Genomic DNA, 19,891 nt, shown 5'->3' with positions numbered 1-19,891 from the left:
TCACAAATGCCCCTTCCCACCTTTATAGATTTCTAGGAATCTGGACTCAAATTTGAATTCCTCATTCATACTGTTCTTTCTTCATTTCAACAATTACAAAATGAATTTGGGAAGACAAACAATCTGGGCAGTTATATTTGTTTTTTTAAAAATTTTTTTTTTCAACGTTTATTTATTTTTGGGACAGAGAGAGACAGAGCATGAACGGGGGAGGGGCAGAGAGAGAGGGAGACACAGAATCGGAAACAGGCTCCAGGCTCCGAGCCATCAGCCCAGAGCCCGACGCGGGGCTCGAACTCACGGACCGCGAGATCGTGACCTGGCTGAAGTCGGACGCTTAACCGACTGTGCCACCCAGGCGCCCCTGGGCAGTTATATTTGTAAGTGTACCTGATATTTATGGTAAAAACAAAAGTCACACAGACTCCATTCTTAAATTGAAATGAAGAAATAAAAACTGCCAGAGAATAGCCTCATATCTGTAAAACATTAAAAACAAGTTGTACAGAGTCTCTGCCTTCCTATCCCCTGATCTGTGACCCAACTTCAGTAATGCCTATTGCATTGCTAGATATTGTGGGAGTGTTTTCAGTGGTAGAGAGCACAGATTTTGACTTGTTCCCAGAATATATTTATTTAGTAATGTATGCAATTTCTAGTTTTCAAAAGTAATTGATTTTCTGTATGAATCTGCAGCACTTTAGAATGTACAAGACTTGACCCTATGTTTCCAATACCTATATGGTACATGGATATATTGATTTGTCTGTTAAAAACTTGGAAATGCTAGAATGCTTCATTTGGATGACATAAATATTCAGGTGTAGAGACTCAAACTTGTTTTTTACAATCCTCTGTTAGACAGGTGTTTTTTTGTTGTGTGTGTTTTTTACTAGGATAATGAGACATCTGCAATAACATAGTAATTCAGAGTTATAACAAGGATTTTAAATCATTGTTATCAGTTTCATTGTGGGATCCCATGTCAACTAAATTTTAAAGCGTTGTTTTTAATTTTTGAGTGCTCTTCAGAGAAAGTTGTTTTGAATTGAATTGAAGAGTTTTCTTGTGTTTCATGGCCAATATAGAATAAACGAAATGATTAACATGCATTGGTATTTTATGGACTGAAAAATGAAACAATAGCATAGAATTTTATAACAAGGTTAGCATTAGGGGAATAAAGGGAAATTATATTGTTTGAATAATGTACCATCTCTTAACATAAGTCCTGTAAAATTAGAAATAGAACAGAATTACAGAGCTTGAAGGCACTTAGTATTGGGGATAGAAACAGGCAGAAGATGATCTTCTTTCGACAATGTATTTTTTTTATAGTTGAGGAATGCATTGCTACTTACACCATACTTTTTGTAGAATAAAATTATACTTAGAAGCAGGTAGGAAATACACATGCATGAGCATGCCCACACATAGGCACAGCACACACAAACATATGCCCACCCCCACATACACAATGAGATTGAACTATGGGTCCCTGACAAACCAGACCATTCATCTTATGCACAGTCCTAATTTTATAGAAGAGTTAACTGAGATCTAAAGAGTGACATTGCTAAGATCTACCACTAGTTAAGGAGATAATCCCAACTCGATTGTAGGCATTTCAACTCCTAGTTATATACTCCTTATACTATATAATATTGTCTTCTTTAGCTCACTGTATTGTAAATGACTCTGGCTATCATATGAATCTGTAATAGATCATTGGCATTAAAAATAATTTAACATTTATAACAATAATAATACCAGCATTAACTTTGACAACAGCCACTATGCTGAAAACAGTATGGAGTTTCTTCAAAAAATTAAAAACTAGAACTACCATATGATCCTGCTATCCCACTCCTGGGAACATATCCAAAAGAATTAAAATCAGGATCTGGAAGAGATATCTGCACTCGTATGTTCACTGTAGCATTATTCACAAGAGCCAAGGTAGACAAACAATTCAAATGTCCACCTAAAACAATTTTTTTAATATTTATTTATTTTTGAAAGAGAGAAAGAGAGACACAGTGTGAGCTGGGGAGGGGCAGAGAGAGAGGGAGACACAGAATCTGAAGCAGGCTCCAGGCTCTGAACTGTCAGCACGGAGCCCGATGCGGGGCTTGAACCCAAGAACCATGAGATCATGACTTGAGCCAAAGTCAGACACTTAACTGACTTACCCACCTCGGCGCCCCTCAAGTGTCCATTGACAGACAAATGGATAAAGATGTGGTATATATCAATAGACCATGGAATATTATGCAGCCTGAAAAAAAATAAGGAAATCCTGCCATTTGCACCAACATAGATGGATCTGGAAGACATGCTAAGTGAAATAAGTCAGTCACAGAAGAACAAATACTTCATAATTCCTTTTGTATGAGGTATCTAAAATAGTCAAACTCATGGAAGCAGAGAACAGAATGGTGATTGCAAGGGGAGAAGATGAGGGTGAAATGGGGAGTTGTTCAGTGGGTATAAAGTGACAGTTACACAACAGGGATAAATTCTAGAAATCTTTTATACAACATAGCACCTATAGTTAACAGTATTGTGCACTTAAAAATTTTTAAGAAAGTAGACCTAATGCCAAATATTTCAACCATTAAAAAAAAGAGGACACAAGAAATCTTTTGGAAATAGTGGATATGTTTATTACCTTGATTGTGGTGATGGTCTCATGGATGTAGGCCTATGTCCAAACTCATCAAAATGTATACATTAAATATGTCCCGTTTTTGGTGTATTAAGTATATGCTTCAATGAAGCTGAAAAACCTCTATAAAAACACTGTATATATACATATATCCATATATATATTTCAAATTTTGTCTTCGTAACAATTTTTATGCATATATTCTCATTTTATTGATGAGAAAACTTAGACAAAGAAGGAGGGCAAACAAGCTTTTCAAGGTCACATACCTAATGAGCAGTGAGGTAAAACTTCAAATCTAATTCTACCTGAACTGAGTACCTATACTCCTAGCTCTTAAACTGTAGGTAATGTGTTGCCAACCACAGATAATGAATGTGTGATTTTGTGTGTATAAAGGGATACATAAAGTGGAATAATGCACAATGGAAAAAGGTTTCTGTTGGATAATAAAAATGGAATATTAGCTTAGCAGCTAAAGGAGCTGCTTAACTCTAGGAGAAATTAAATCAAAGCTTTCCTACCTACTTCTTTTAAAAAATGCTATTTAAAATTTCTACTGGCCCCACTCAGGAAACACATCCTAGAAAACAATGTTTAGAAATATTCACACAAAAAAACTTTAGATTCCAGACAGGCTTGTCTCTACCCTACCTTCAGTGAATAAATGAATAGATAGATAGATAGGTAGATAGACAGACAGACCGATAATGTTTTGAAAGTTCTTTAGGTATCAGCTCTCAGGATTGGGGCTCAAAAAATTGCTTGTTCATGTTGATTGTTGTTATAACTTTTGAAGATACCTCTTCTTTCAAATGTGAACATTTTGGGAGACAGCCAAAGCATAAGAGACTCTTAAAAACTGAGAACAAACTGAGGGTTGATGGGGGGGTGGGAGGGAGGGGAATGCAGGTGATGGGTATTGAAGAGGGCATCTTTTGGGCTGAGCATTGGGTGTTGTATGGAAACCAATTTGACAATAAATTTCATATATTAAAAAAAATAATTAAGGGGGCGCCTGGGTGGCTCAGTCGGTTAAGCAGCCGACTTCGGCTCAGGTCATGATCTCGCAGTCCGTGAGTTTGAGCCCTGCGTGGGGCTTTGTGCTGACAGCTCAGACTGGAGCCTGTTTCAGATTCTGTCTCCCTCTCTCTGACCCTCCCCCATTCATGCTCTGTCTCTCTCTGTCTCAAAAATAAGTAAACGTTAAAAAAAATAATAATAATTAAGAAAATAAATAAATAAATAACCCACAAATGTGGACATTTTTTTTAATTAAGAGAAAAACCTTATACTGAATTTGAAATTTAGTTGAACTCTTAGGTTGATACATTGTAAAAATCATAGAATTATCAATTATTTCCTGCCTTCCTGCTCATATTTTAGTTCTGGATGTAATCATTTTAGACAAAAATTTCTTGCATATTTGCCCAGTGCTTTATACTTGCTACTGATGTCCTTCTTAGGTCCCAGCCTTGGCCAGGTGGGTCTCTGAAGAGAATGGTCTCTGGCGCCTCAGCAGGAGATAGGGCAGAACCAAGAGTCTTCTCCCAAAAGCACTCCAAGTTGTGATTAAAGCGCCACATAGTCACTTGGCTTAATTTATGTCAACCTTATTATCCTTATCTCTGAAGTGGGAGTAATAATGTATTTATGGCAAAATCATAGAGTGTGTGAAAATCAAGTCAGAAAACAATTTGCAAATGTTATCTATTAAATGCTTAATTATATAAACTATTCTAAAAGCAGTCTGGCATTTGATTCTCAAAAGAACATTATAAGATGGAAAAGCAGGTATTAGTACCTAACTTATATGGGAAATGGCAATTAAAAGAGCTTTCAGTACATCTAAACTTGCCCAGCTAAACTTGCAACCTAGATTTCTGAAGGTCATACATGGAATGTCTCTCTGAAAAGCTGAACTGTCTCGTTCTACTTCTCACCACTTCCTACACTTATCTAGACATAGAAGAGGGTCAAGGTTTAATTCCGTTGGTAAAGGTTTCAGAAGACAGAATCAGAAGACTTGGATAAAGATATTTTAAAAGAGGATTTAGTTTTGGTTTAGCCCTACAATGTAAAACTAGGGCTTATTTGTAGATAATACTGTAGTAAAGCAGATCAGTGCAATCTAAGGAAGAACTTTTCCAACAAGAGAAACGGTTGAGTACATTCCCTCCCTTGGTGAACTTCTCATGCCAAAGGTATTCCTGCTTTATTTACAGGATCACTTTGTTAGATGTATATCCAAATAGCTCTAGATGGGTCATTTGAATAGACATTAATTAAGATCCTTTTTGATATTGGGATTATATGTATATATTTAAACTTTTTTATACTTAATCTAGAATTTCTTAAGTGTTTCTAATGAGAAAGATTCCACAGCTATATTTTAGAATAAAATTCAAATTAAAAAACATTTAAACTAAAATATAATAGTTCAAAGAAATTAGGCAGGATTTTCAAAGGGACCTGGGCAGTAATGTATACAGCATATTAAACCTTCACTGGATATCAGAGAGGATCACATAAATAGCTCATCTTCCCTCCTTGGAAGAGGTATTTTGATCAGTAGGTTAGGCTGGTTAGGCAAGACTCCAGTGGGGAAATACTTAATGAATGGTCTCTAAATTGACCTACGATTTCACTTCAAAGAACTGTTAGTAGGTTTTTGTTTTACTCAAGACTGAATTAGTGATATTGACAGATCCTCAATGCAATATATATAAATAAAAATTTGGCAAAATTATAAAGAAATCTTTCTCTCTTCTAGTGAGGTATTTTACTACTCATATCTACTTTCTAGTGAGATGATTTAATAAATTCCTACTAAAAATTGATATATTCTGCACACAAAAAGTAACTTGATTTAAAGTCAAATGAATGGAACAGAATATAGGGCATTCAAAAAAGATTTCCATTTATATGTCAAAACATTGCATATGATAAGATGGCAGGTCATTCAGGGTTCAACCAGAGAATCAGAACCTGTGGAGATGTGTACTAAGGCGTTTATTACAAGGAATTGACTTAAATGATTGTGATGCCTGGCTAGGCCATTCCAAATCCACAGAGCAGGCCATAAGAAAGGCAGGCTGAAATTCTCGGGCTAAAGTTGCTGTCTGCAGGTGAAATTTCTTCTTCAGGGAAGCCTTTCTTCTGCTTTTAAGAACTTTCACTGGTTTGAATCTGCCCCCTCCCCAATTATCTAAGATAATATCCTTTGCTTAAAATCAACTGAATATGGACTTTAGTCACATCTATAATATAACACCTTAAATTAGTGTTTGAAAACTGAGGACTTCAGTCTAACCAAGTTGAATAAAACTGATCATTACAGATGGTATTCCTAATCACTGGTGGAGATGGTATTAATACAATTGTCCATCCTTTTCAAAGAAAAATAAAATTAAATTTTACTTAATATAAAAGAATATATTCTTGATGGTCTAAAACTATGTCAGATAAGACCACTATGAGAGCCATGAGGTACAATGATTAGGTAAGCATTTGTTCCCAGAATTCTCTCCCTATTATTTTCAATGTCCTGGAAACTACAATCAATCCACAATCCCTTTGCCTTAGTTATTAACAATGGTGCCTATGAAAAGGTGCAAAATGTTAACAAATTCAGATCAACATCATGTGAACTAAGGGACAAATCAAAGTGAGCACAAACCTATTGAGCCGTGACAAAGGCCTTTTGTTCAAAAGCATCCATTTGCTGCCTTCCTAATGATGTTAGATATTATATTTTAACCTAGTATTTTTGGGTATGTTAAGTGCTTCCTTAGTGGATCTTTCAACAGCTGCTTTGTGTGTGTGCATTCCATGTGTCAGGCAGTGTAATGGAATCTATGGGTATATAGATAAAATACCAGTAATAACAAAAACAGCAACAGTTCTAACTATTCTCAGTCTATTTCTTTATGGAGCTTCTAGTTTATCTTATAAAATTAGAAGCCTCTTAAAGAGACAGCATTTTGTGTCATAGATACTTTTGTGTGGGTGAATTTATCAAATTGTCTTCTCTAATAGTATAATTTATTGAAGGTAACTGCTATGGACGTTAACAAGTCCATCTAACCATCACTTAAAACATTATCTCCAATTAATAATAAATTAGAATTCCCCTAAAGACCAAGATTTACTCATCTGCCTATGCAAAAATATACAAATTTGTAACTGTGTACATGATAAGCATCATTTCTCCAATAGTTTATTTTCTTTATGAATTTTTCTTGTTACCAAATATTTGTGCCATTTTAGATTAACAAAATATAGATTGTAATTTAAATTTACCAGGGTTGTTCAACTTTGGAGATTTAAGGACTTATCAGTTTAAGCCAAGTCCTCATTGTCTGAAGAAAGTCACATGGTTTTTTAGCAAGTGTAATTTGTTTTACAATAATTTGTCATGGTAATGAGCTGCTTGAGATTTAGCTAAAAGGACTATTACTTACATAAAAATTTATACATATCACACTAATGATCCATGGGCCATCTCTCATCAACCTGTATTCTGTGTGCTCTCTAAAAAATAAGCCCTGATGTACAATATTATATGCCCAAGTTATCATGGAGATAGACTTTCTTCATGCTTCTAGTATGGACAGTGATGCAAAATAAAGTATGCCTTGTGATAAAAGGCCTAGTATTTTCTGCTTAAGTGCAGTGGCTTTGGATTCTTCTTTCTTGGCTCAAAGAAAACATAATCACTGACCTTGAATAAATGATGGAGACATAAATTTTTAGGATGACTGTTCTTGATTTATAGACAAGCCTCTTCTAGACTGTGAGAAAAAATGATCCTTGCTATTTTTGATTATTTCTTCATCATTCATATTTTATATTCTGCATCTGCCCTGAAGCTATTTTCAGGGATACATTTTTATAAACTAGGAAAAAAATAAATGAGAATATGTGAAAAATAATTTGATTTCTTGCTGTACTATTTCTGCCCTTTTGGCCAAAATAATAATCACCACAACAATCACAAACCATGTAAAGATGTCTACTGTTTTGAAAACTCTTGAAAATAAGCTAGAAATACTTTTTATTCATTCAATAACTTTTTTTCCCCTTTCTGGAACATTCTCTTATAGGACTGGAGAAAGGAAGTCAGTATAGTTTCCAAGTGTCAGCCATGACAGTCAATGGCACTGGACCACCTTCCAACTGGTATACAGCAGAAACTCCTGAGAATGATCTGGATGGTAAGACCGATCCCAATCACTGTCACTTTGGTTTCTATTTTCTTTGTTACTTCAGCTTCAAAGGCTCCCTTATTAGAAGTTGATGAACTCCAACACTGGGGATGTTTATTCCTTCTGTATCATTCAATGCAAGACAAAACAAAATATAAAATACAAAATCCTCAGTAGATTCTTCAACAATGCCATATAAAATTATGCATTAATTACATTCTTCATGAGTTATTTTTTTCAAGATAATTTGAAATTATGTTTTTTAAATTCATCTTATTGAATAATCAACCTTAAAATTTTCTTCATAGGAATTGCTACAATTCCTGATAATAATCATGAAATACAATTACTTTACCCTTGCCCTTTTATGATGCTTCTGCGAAATAGCAATATGTATTTTTTGTTTGCTTGTGATATGGTCGTTAATATTTGACATTTCATCTTATTAAAACCAGGAATAATCTGCCTTGTTTGCTTAATAATCTGCCTAGTTGTCTTAAGACATTTGTGGATGAGATACTGAGATTTTTATAAAAGTCATATATCAGTAATTTAAATATAAACAAATTCTTCAAAATTAAAAGATGAGAAATAGTGTTTGAAATGAAAAAATCATGACTGATAGGAAAAAAATCAAGAGGAATGGGTAATACAAGCAACAGAAAGAAAGTGTAAATAATAAAGCAGAAATATATGATGAAGAATTAGAATTAACAAATTAAAGAAGTAGAAATTTATGAAAAGAAGAGATATTTGAAAAAGAAATTAGTTATGATCAGTACACTTAAGCTAAGGGATTAAAACTGAGACCAAAAAAAACAAACCACATATGTATTGAAAATGAGACTGTCTAAATCACTGACAATGAAATACTCTTACTCCTTCACTGGCAGACCTGAAAGCATCCAAGTTACTGCAAGATGAACATTTCTATGTCCCTTCCCTTCGTCTCCTTTTGCTCTCTTGCTCCTTCCCTCATTTTTATTCTCATCCCAGTTCTTGTGTCGTCCTCTCTCCAGTTTGTCTTCCCTTGTTCCTTGAACTCCTCCTTCTTATTTTTCTCTTTCTTGACCTTTCCCTTCTCTAAGTAATTCACTATCACTCATGAGTTTCATGTAGTCATAGATTCCACTTTACAAAATAATTAATGTGGCAGTGAAACAATCAACAAATGTCATTTCCACAATAATGGTAATTCCTACCACGTGACAGCACATTAAAGAATATTCGTAGGAAACTAAGTAGCTTTGAGGGTATAATAGTAGATAGAAGGCATGACCTTCTCCTTGTGGAGTTTAAAGTATGCAAAGAAAAACAGACATCCCAGGTAAAGTCATAGGAAATTGCCATTTCATAGTTCAAACCTTGTTGAGTAGTGGAAATATCCTATCTATCAACATAGAATGAATAGATAAATTGATAGACAAACAGACATATAGAAGGCTTGCATTTAAACTGAGACTGGAGGGAGGAAGAGGAGTTTGGATTGCAAAAGCATACATTACAAACTGAGGGAGGAAGTGTGGAGGGCAAGTTGAATGCAGTTCTGAACTCAAGATGGACCATGATACTATTTGAGGCCTGAAAAAAGACCATCAAGACTGAATGAAACACAGGGATGACACATGTTGAGGTTTGTAAGATAGCAGGTTCTAAACTGGGCAAGACCAAATTAAGGATCTTGAACTTTGTCCTAAGAATGTCATTAAAGCAATAATGTGCTTTATCCTAAGCAAGTCATTACAGGACTTTTTTAAAATAGTGACTTAATTATGTTTTCATTTTGAAGAGATTACTGTGGCTGAAGCATAAGCAATTGTATTCGATTAGACAACCATGGGCCAACTCAGGACAACCTTAGAGGTAATGTTAGATTTTATTGGGAAAGAAACTCGGGGCTTAGAAGATTTGTCTTCATCTTTATAAATTGAAAAGTTGTGGAGCTACACAAAGTCACGCTTCATAAAGCTTATATCCTTCACTAATATATTAGAGAACATTCATGTATTTACTTATTCAACATATATTTCTTTTGGGAGGTTTATATATATCAGGCATTATTTTAGGTACCAGAGGTTAAGCGATAAATAAGGTCCCTACTCTCGAGGGGTATAAATTTATTGAGATAGAGGTGGATAGTGATAAATGTTCTGAAGAAAAATAAAGCATGGTAGAGGGAATAGCAAAAGATTAGGGAGTACTGTTTTATGTAGGGTACTGAGACGATCTCTCTGATGAGGTAAAATATGATCACAGACCTTAAGGCAGTGAGGGAGGCAGCCATAGGAATAGGTCAGACAAGAGCCCTCCAGGTAGAATAGCAGAAACAGACATCCTGAGGCTAGACCCCAATTGTTGGCTGAAGTATGGGGAGGAGGTTGGGATGGCTTGGTATAAAGACATGAGGATGTGCTCTGCTTTATTTAAGGAATAAAAAGGACAATTCTGATAAACTACATAATACCTTACTTTTCTATTTACTTGAGAAATAACTTTGAAAGTTTATATACTTGTCCTTTATCCTCTCATTTACCTTTATGAGGTATATATTATTAGCCTTACTTTCAAAGGACAGTAACTTAAGCTAAGGAAGTTAAACTAACTTAATCAAGTCATTAAGGTAGAAATTGTGGATCTGAAACTCAGGACCTAGTTTTGTAAGTCAAATGTCCAATACAGACCATCGTAGGAAAGCCTCCACTAATCCTCTAGAACTGACCCAGTGACAATAAAAGACAGTGATTCAAGGCAGAAGATTCTAAGAAATGAGGTCATATCATTTACCCAAACCTAAGGGACTATATCTCTTACTGGAAGGAGTGAAAATAAATGGAGCAGAGGTGCCGAAGGTCCTATAAAATATCCAGGATGGATGGGGCTCTCCACTTGACTTATGTGCTCTTTCTTCTCACTCCAAATGACTCACAATCTAGTGGAACCAAAATGTAAAATCACAGCCCCTGGGATAGCGCAAAACAGAAGTTTTAACTGTCTGCTTTTTATATCCATGCAATCTTAATATAATCCAATCCATACATCTGTTTTAATCGAGAATCTCTATGCTTTGGTCATGAATAGAGTCTTAATAAATACTGCCTAATTGGATTTTTTGAACATCTCTATACTCTTGGCTTAATAATGCCCCTCTTCTGCATGCAACATTCTTGCTTACTTTTTTCCTCTCTTGAGTATTGATGCATTTGTTATGAAATATAATTAAGAACTTATAGTGTGCCCCATCATGGGGAGTACAAACATGAAAGAGATAGAACAGTTATCTTGAGAGATAAACAGGTAATGGCTGCACTGATTGAAAAGACTTCATGAAAACAAAAAGTGCTTGAACTAAAAACTTCAGGAAAAGGAGGTTGACTAAGATCACAGGGAGGATAGGAGCACCTGGGTGGCTCAGTCAGTTAAGCTTCTGACTTCGGCTCAGGTCATGATCTCACAGCTTGTGGGCTCGAGACCCACGTCGGACTTTCTGCTCAGAGCCTGGAGCCTGCTTCAGATTCTGCTTCTCTCTCTCTCTCTCTGCCCCTCCCCCGTTCACACTCTGTCTCTCTCTCTCTCTCTCTCTCTCTCTCAAAAAAATAAATAATATTTAAAAAAAATATTACAAGGAGGGTGTGTAGGACAGCATAGTAGATATTCTTCAAAAAGGCCTTTAGGAAAATTATTTCTGCCGTGATTAGTTTAAAATGCATCCTCACTCATCCAAGTGCTATTCACTTACCAGTCAATTATCTTAACACATTTCAAATAATACCCCTTTTCTTATTCTTTCACTTCTTTATTTGGATTATAATTACTTAGACAATCCTTGTCCTTGTCCGTAGTGTACATGTTAGCAATCCAAAAAGGTAAATAAAAAATTAATAGAAGAAAACTAATGGAATTGACGCTTCTTGTACATAATACTGTTCTGGATTATGACTTCAAATTGTTCACTCTTAAAACATGATAGAAACAGCCATTTTAGGGCACTAACTATATGAGTGTGCAACAGATATGGTTCACCTACTTTGTCAAACGGTGTTTCGTTGGCTGTAAGAAATTAATAGGATCATATATATTTGGTACTAAGGCCTTTGTAATTTATTGACCCATAACCTCTTTTCACTGATACTCCTCTAAACTGATTTCAATTTCTCTTCCTTCCTCCTGTTTTTCTTATCTTGAATGCATCATTCAAATCTTAAAAAGCGTTACCCTTGGTAGGAATCAGTATTTGGACAAATGGACAAGCTCAGAAGTGGTCATAATTAGCTCCAAAGAATACACAGCCTGATGGCTTGTTCTATTTCCATACGTAAATGCAGAAATATAAATGTAAATATATATTTAAGCTAAGGGAATTTTCTTTAAATAGTCATCTCATTTCAACTCATTCATGTAAGTGTTTAAATCATAAAATAAGATATAAGCAGCTTCTACTATATAGCTTTCATGGCTAATGTAGGAAAGTTTTGAGTCCTAAAATCAGATATTTCCGTATAGAATTGCTTTGATTTCCCTTCAGTAATAGATAAGGGGGAAGCAGCCATTTTGGAAACCACCAGAAATGGGAAGCATTCTTTGCGGTAGTCAAGGAAACCTCTATTGGGAGGGAAGTGCAGTGTTAGCCCTCCCTAGGTGCATCCTGTTACATAAAAATTTTCCCTCTTGCCTTAGAGTCTCCTGGTGAACTCCAAGGGGATGTTCTACTCATTAGGGTGGTAGCTGAGCCCTGACAGTAACTCAGGAGAGACAGTAGGAAGTACAGACAGTTCAAAGCAATCCCTTCTTCTTCCGTGACTTCTGTAATTCCTCTTGCATCCTCCACTTGGCTTAATCCTTGTGAGGATCAACAGTAACTTGTAGAAAAACTCCAATTCCTTATGGGATTGTCCTTTTAATTGGGATGTTTTGTTAAAGAAATTATAGAGCCAAACCTCACTGTTCCGGGCTCCCTGAAAGCATGTTTGCTGTTGTTACCAACAGCTGGAAAGTTTTAAAATATTTATTTTGTGCCTCAAATTTTCAACTTAAAGAAACAAGATCATTAGAATTCCCCAAAGTTCTTATGTAAATGTCTTGCATAAGGATATGAGAGAATTTGTGATGAAGTTCAGCAAGGTATCCTCCAGGAAATTGAGCATGGGGATCAGTTTGTGCTGCTTCCCCCCACCCCCCGACGAATTTTGAAGTGAACAGGTAGAAATTGTGATTTGCAATCAATAATGATGTAATTTAAAATTAAACTTCTACCCTAAAATGGAGGAGGTTGGCCAGCAAAAATTATCAATACAGAGGGACTCCTGAAAGTGCAACTAGGTGATGTAGCAAAAACTGTGAACCTGGGAGCAGGCTCTAATTTCCTGCCCTCAGGAAAGAGATAATTAGCCCTATTAGCCTGATTGAGTGAGGGTAAAACGAGGTTACTGCAAATGCATTTCATTTGAGAAGTCAGCCACGAAGCAATTCCTGTGTTTTCATACCTGCGTGATATATGATATTCTTCAAGAACATGGTTTTGAGCAGGAACACAGGAAAGCTTACTTTCAGAATAATAAAATCTAAAATGATGAGACCACCGTGAAAGAAAGGACACCACCTATTAAATTTGTCATCTTCATTAAAAAAAAAAAAAACAGGGTATGAAAAGTGGAAAATCTCTAGGTAGAAGAATGAGAAATGAGAAAAATAAATTTTGGGCTAAATGGAAGAAATTGAAGAATAGAAAAAGAAAGGAAGAAGGAAAGGAAAAAGGAAGGAAAGATGGAAGGAAGGCCAGTAAAATATATGTGTGAGTTGTGGTAGGCTGAATAATAAATAGGCTCCCTCTCCAAAATGTCCATGTCCTAATTCCTGGAATCTGTGATATGTTAGTTTACATGGCAAGAGAGATTTTGTAGATGTTAGTAAATTAAGGATTGTGACACAAGAGATTATTCAGGATTATCCAGGTGGGCCGGATGTACTCACAAATGTCATTCTAACAGGGAAGTAAGAAGAGTATCAAAGGTTGATGTCACAACAGAAGCAAAAGTTGGAGTGATGTAAAGCCAGGGGCCAAGGAAGGTGGGAAATCTCTAGAAGTTGGAGAAGGCAAGAAAGCAGTCATTCCTGAAGCCTTGAGAAGGAACATGCTCCTGGGTTGACATCTATATATTACCTCCCCGAGACCGATACTGGAGTTCTAACTTCTAGAAATGTGATATACAGAATTTGTGTTGTTTTAAGCCTCTAAACTTGTGGTAATTTAAACCACTAAGTATAGCAGTAATAGTATTTGCCAGAAAAAAAAAATTTTGATGTCATTTGAGTAACTGACAAAGATAAGTACAGTAGACCCTTGAAAAATGCCAAGGTTAAGCACACTGCCCCCCATGCAGTTGAAAATTCACATATAACTTTAGTTTCTCTGAAACTTAACTACTAAAAGTTTACTGTTGACTGTAAGACTTAGTTAACACATAGAGTCAGTTAACACATATTCTCTATGGTATATGTATTATATACTGCATTCTTACAATAAAGTAAGCTAGAGAAAAAATGTTATTAAGAAAATCAAAAGGAAGAGAAAATACACTTACATTACTGTATTTATTGAAAAAGTATCTGCATGTAAGTGGACCTGTACAGTTCAAACCCACATTGTTCAAGGCCCAACTGTATGCTTGTATCAAAATAAAAGTTTGCATCAAATATTATAAATCAGTTTGTGTTTTTAGTTTCATATTAGCCAAAAGGTATGAAACAATAAGCATTAAGGATGAAATAGAAAAATAGGTAAAGAAAAGGGAAACACAATATATAGAAATGAGAGGCTCAAAAATCTAGAATTTCAGAGTCTGAACATTTAATGAAAGCCAAAATTGAGCAAGGACCAGAGATAAACAGGATGGTCTATGATGATACTCTTACCTAATAGATAGCTAAAGAAATAAGCAAAGGCCCAAAATTGTCTAAGATTTGACAGAAGATAAACACCATGGCAAATTGCATATCCACCCAAGAATTGGTTTTTAAAAAATACTTTAAAATACGTATTTTTAGGGGCACCTGAATAGCTCAGTTGATTAAGCATCCAACTCTTAATTTCTGCTCCGATTGTGATCTCACCATTTGTGAATTCGAGCCCCATGTCATGATCTGCACCGATAGCACAGAGCCTGCCTGCGATTCTCTCCCTCTCTCTGCCCCTCCCCTATAAGCTTGCTCTCTTTCTCTCTCAAATTTAATAAAATAAAATAAAAATAAAAAATACATATATATTCTAAATTATTGGAAAAATAAAAATAAATAATGTGTTATATAGCAAAGTACAGAAAATAAAGTTGTTAGTAAGGAAAAATGAAAAACACTCTTAGATGAGAGAAATTCTAAAATTTAATAAAACTGAATTGACTTCCCTTTGTAAAAGGGACTTTCAGATCCTGTTAAAAACAAAATGAAACTATATATTTTTAAGACAAAGGCAAAAATATTAAATGAAAATTGGGCAAAGAATTAACAGGATACAAGTTGATAGGATTCCAGGGTAATGATGACATCACATACATACAGCAGGCATACATACACACGTGTGTATATACATGTATGCATGCAAACATACACACATGCATATGTGCACACAGAGACACATACATATGTATACACAGGCATATAGATGCACATGCACACAGACATACACACAGACATATGTACACAAACACCCACATGCACACATACATGCATGGAATGGATGTATAATTTTATATTGACAACTACAAATAAATATACAAGTCACAAAACTTCAAGTCTCAAATAGGCAACTCTTAAAGTACACAAACAATATGTTTTCCAAAAAATTCAAAACACCAAGCTCCATCTGAGAAAGAATCTTTTTTAAATGCTTGGAACAACATAAAAATACACACTGATAGAAGAAATAAAAGAGAACTTGAAAAACAAAACATGGAATGAGAAAACTTAACATGCTTCAATCATAATTCCAAAGGAAAATAAAGAATGGAGGAAAAATAAATTTTGAAGAGATAAGTGATAATTTTCCAGAATTGATGAAATATAAGGATTATCAGATTCAGGAATAATGCTTTACCTTTGATACATTGTACAATATCAAAGGTAAAGACAAAAGAAGAGCTTAAAATGCCCAAGGAGAGATTACTTCTTTAGGGACTATAATTATACTGATGAAGACTCCCCTATAGGAACAATTAAAGCAGAAAACAATGAAATATCTTCAAAGTGCTGATTAAAAAGTTACTGTCATTAAAGAATTGTATATCTAACCAAACAACTATTCAAGGAAAGGAGGCATAAAGAAAAATAGACAACCACCGCCATCCTTTTTATAAAGAATGTACATTTTTTTAAAAAAGATAAAGAAAATGACTAGAGGGATTATTAGAAAAGTGATTAACAAAATCATGTGACATATGGGTACATCTGAGCAAATTATGGCCATCTAAAAGAAAAATTATGTTTTGGAGAGTTTAAAAAGTTCGTGAATATTAGGTAATAAAGAAGAAGGAGATCGTGGAGGTTAAACAGTTTTGAAATTGTTTTTATGATGTTCTCGTGAAAAGAAATGATATAATTAACTTCAGACTACAAGTTATATGTGATCTCGGGGCGCCTGGGTGGCGCAGTCGGTTAAGCGTCCGACTTCAGCCAGGTCACGATCTCGCGGTCCGTGAGTTCGAGCCCCGCGTCAGGCTCTGAGCTGATGGCTCGGAGCCTGGAGCCTGTTTCCGATTCTGTGTCTCCCTCTCTCTCTGCCCCTCCCCCGTTCATGCTCTGTCTCTCTCTGTCCCAAAAATAAATAAATGTTGAAAAAAAAAATTAAAAAAAAAAAAAAAGTTATATGTGATCTCAAAATTGAGTATCTTACAACCGGAAGGATATAGAGTATATTATTTTGTATCAATCAGGTAGAGAAAAAATAAAATAGAGGGAGGGGCTCTTTAGCTTATACAAATGAGGTCATAAAAATGAAAAATAATACTTTATTATGAACAAAAGGAAAATTAAAAGTGCATGATAAAGTCATATAAATAAACTTTAATGTAGTAACAACAATAAGTGTATTAGACTCACCAGTTCAAGGATTCCATTACTTAATGGAATTTTGAAAACATCCATGTCTATAGTACTTACAGTTGGCAAAATTTATAAATATTAAAACATGAAAAAGTTGAAAATAAAGAGATGAGACAAAATACCAGTCATCCTAACAAAAAACATGTGTAGGTTTTTCTCTGGTAATTTTCTTAAGGCCAAAAACATCTTTAGGGGTAGAGTCACTATTAATGGTAAAAGGATTGAGTTATTGAAAATATGTAAATTGTTGAAGAAATATGTATTACTTATAAGTATATGGCTTTTATAACAAATGTATACTATTAAAGCAAATCTTGACAGATCTTTAGGAAAAAATTACAAACATTTTAGTACACATTCATCAGTATAGAATCAGTAAATGTATACAGTTGTAGCTAGAAAATACAACAAACCAACACAAGTCTCACCATCTGAAGATGATCAGATTATCATCTTAACACTCTAATACATATCCTTTAGTTTCTTTCATTATACACATGTCAGTATACACATACATGCATAAAATATTTATACAATTAAAAATATATAGATGTAACTAAAATGAGAATATATGATGCTTACTGTTCTTCAAACTTCTGTTTTCAATTATTTTCATTTTTATCTTTGCAGGTTATGATTTTACCTAAAATCCTGGTCATATTCAAATTTCTTCAGTGAACCCCAAAAAACTTTTTTTACAGATCATTTGTACAAACTAGAATTGAATCTAGAATTACACACTATATACAGTTTTTATATCCCTTAAGGCGCTCAATCTACCATAATTCCTTTTCTCCTACTCTGATTTATTGAAAAGACAAGGTTTTGGTCCTCTATTTTAAACGACCCTAATATTTGTTTTTTTCTAATTATTTCTTGTTTCATTTAATTTGTTCCTCTAGGGTCTGTAGCTTTGTAAACTGAAAGCTATATATAAAGACCAATGTTATATTTGGAGATTTTTACACATCTCTCAGAATAGGAAAAAAATGAAAAAGCAAGGAATGTGGAAGATTTACCTTTCATAATTGAAATATGCACAGTTACAGAATTGCATATTTTTTTCCTAAGCATCCAAAAAATATTTAGTATTTGGCTGTAAGAAAATGGGTATTAAAGTTCTTGGATAATACTAAATTCATTCATTGATCACAGTGTAATGAAACTAATAGTCAATAATAATATGATATCCAATATGTTTGGAAATACAAAAATATTCTTCCAAGTAATTCGTTGGTCCAAAAGAAACCATATTATATCTAGAATGTAACTTTTAGCACCTGATATCTAAGCAATCTTGTTTATTTGTGTATCTATTAGATTAAAAATATAGTGAAAATTTTATAAAATGGATTTTTTTTACTTTGAACAAATGCAGAAATTATTTTTGTTTGGCTATTATTTGATAAAATTATTGGTTAAAATCAATAACATGCCATTTAAAATGCATTCAAGTTAAAGATACCAATTCGAGGGTAAGAAGTGGGGTCTATACCAATGAGCTCGCAAATGCGGTCCTCTGGTGATATAACAATGTTAGTATATGATTTTATGCACAGAGGAAAGTAGGTTGTAGGTGGCATGTCATGAAAAAGTATTTCTTTCACATGGGCTTTTTATAGGAGCCATCCATGATATGCTGGGTTACTAGTTGACAAAAAGACTTGCAAATGAGATGAGCCATTGGTATAACAGCCAATCCATCATGAAATTGAAGAATCCAGCCCCTTATTCTCATTCAAGTAGAATTCATCTTACATATAAGGAGTGTTGTACGCAAAGCCAAATTGAGTTTGAAATCAATTTAAAATCTGCTTTTGTTCTTGGGCAAGTGGTTGTTCAAAATCTCAGCACTCCACCATACAAACGATGTACAAATTATTTAGATTTGGATAAATGTTAGAAAAAGTTTTAAGTCCTTTCCTTAGCCATAGCACACTTTTTAGTATCCTCATGAAATGTTTAATCCCCTTATGACTTCCTTGACTTTTTCTAAGTATAATGTAGTATATAAGGTTGTGGGGTTTGAAATCTTAATAACTAGGTTTGACTTCTGCTCCACTCACTGTATTATCATGCACAAGTAACTTAACTTCCCTAAGACCTGAGTTTTCTCATCTGTAAATAGGGTGTAACAACAGTATCTATCTCAATGGATCTCTGTAAGAATTAACAATGATAATGGAAATAAAGTACTCAGAAATGTATCTGATATATATTAAGCACTCAACAAATGCTTATTGTTACTGATTTTCATGTATTAGATCTCAAACTTCAACAGTGGTATGAAATACTAATACCATTGGTCCTATGAATCTTTTTCTTGTTCATGATGATAAAACTCTGTTGTCTGCATTAGGGAATAGATGTATTTTTTCTGATGCAAAAGCAGGGCATACACTCAGTGTGTCTTAAAATCCCACCATTTAATTAAAGTATAATTTAATGGGACATCATCATATATCATATGCAAGAGGGCATTTTGTAAAATTAGTCAGTCATTACCAGTTTCTTAAAAATTTGTGTTAATATGTGAGTATAAGGAAACTTTCAAAATGTTATTATTTTGTAAGAAACTAAAAGCAAGCATTCTGCTAAATACTAAAATACTAAATACATTGTCCTTAAAATCCAAATAAACCAGGGAAGTTTCCTACTATTTTTATTATTCAACAGTGTAGAGGTTTTGATAATAAATAAACACACAAAAAAACTTAAAAAGCTATATGTCATTACAGAAGGAAAGAAATGTTATTTTTATGAACAGTGTGATTGCATATTTGGGAATTCCAAGAAACTACATTAAAAAACTATTAGAATTAATAAGAAAATTTAATATTAAAATTATATGTATATATACTTATATACATATACATATCTATGTATACACACAAAAAAATAGTTTTTTTGTACTGGGCAATAATTA

At 34.2% G+C, this 19,891-nt stretch overlaps 1 protein-coding gene across 1 annotated transcript in view; it reads left to right on the top strand.

The window, feature by feature from the left end:
- DCC (DCC netrin 1 receptor) overlaps positions 1–19,891 on the top strand; it is a 753,976-nt gene that overhangs the window by 560,039 nt on the left and 174,046 nt on the right. Inside the window, exon 14 of the mRNA XM_047086216.1 lies at positions 7,774–7,884. Within this exon, the coding sequence (XP_046942172.1) occupies positions 7,774–7,884 (111 nt within the window). The remainder of the gene's footprint in view (positions 1–7,773; positions 7,885–19,891) is intronic.

Source organism: Lynx rufus, unplaced genomic scaffold (assembly GCF_022079265.1).
Source record: "Lynx rufus isolate CCGP_SWC_20201006 ecotype Redwood Valley unplaced genomic scaffold, mLynRuf1.p SCAF_20, whole genome shotgun sequence".
Lineage (NCBI taxonomy): Eukaryota > Metazoa > Chordata > Mammalia > Carnivora > Felidae > Lynx > Lynx rufus.
This window is presented reverse-complemented; position numbering and strand designations above follow the sequence as displayed.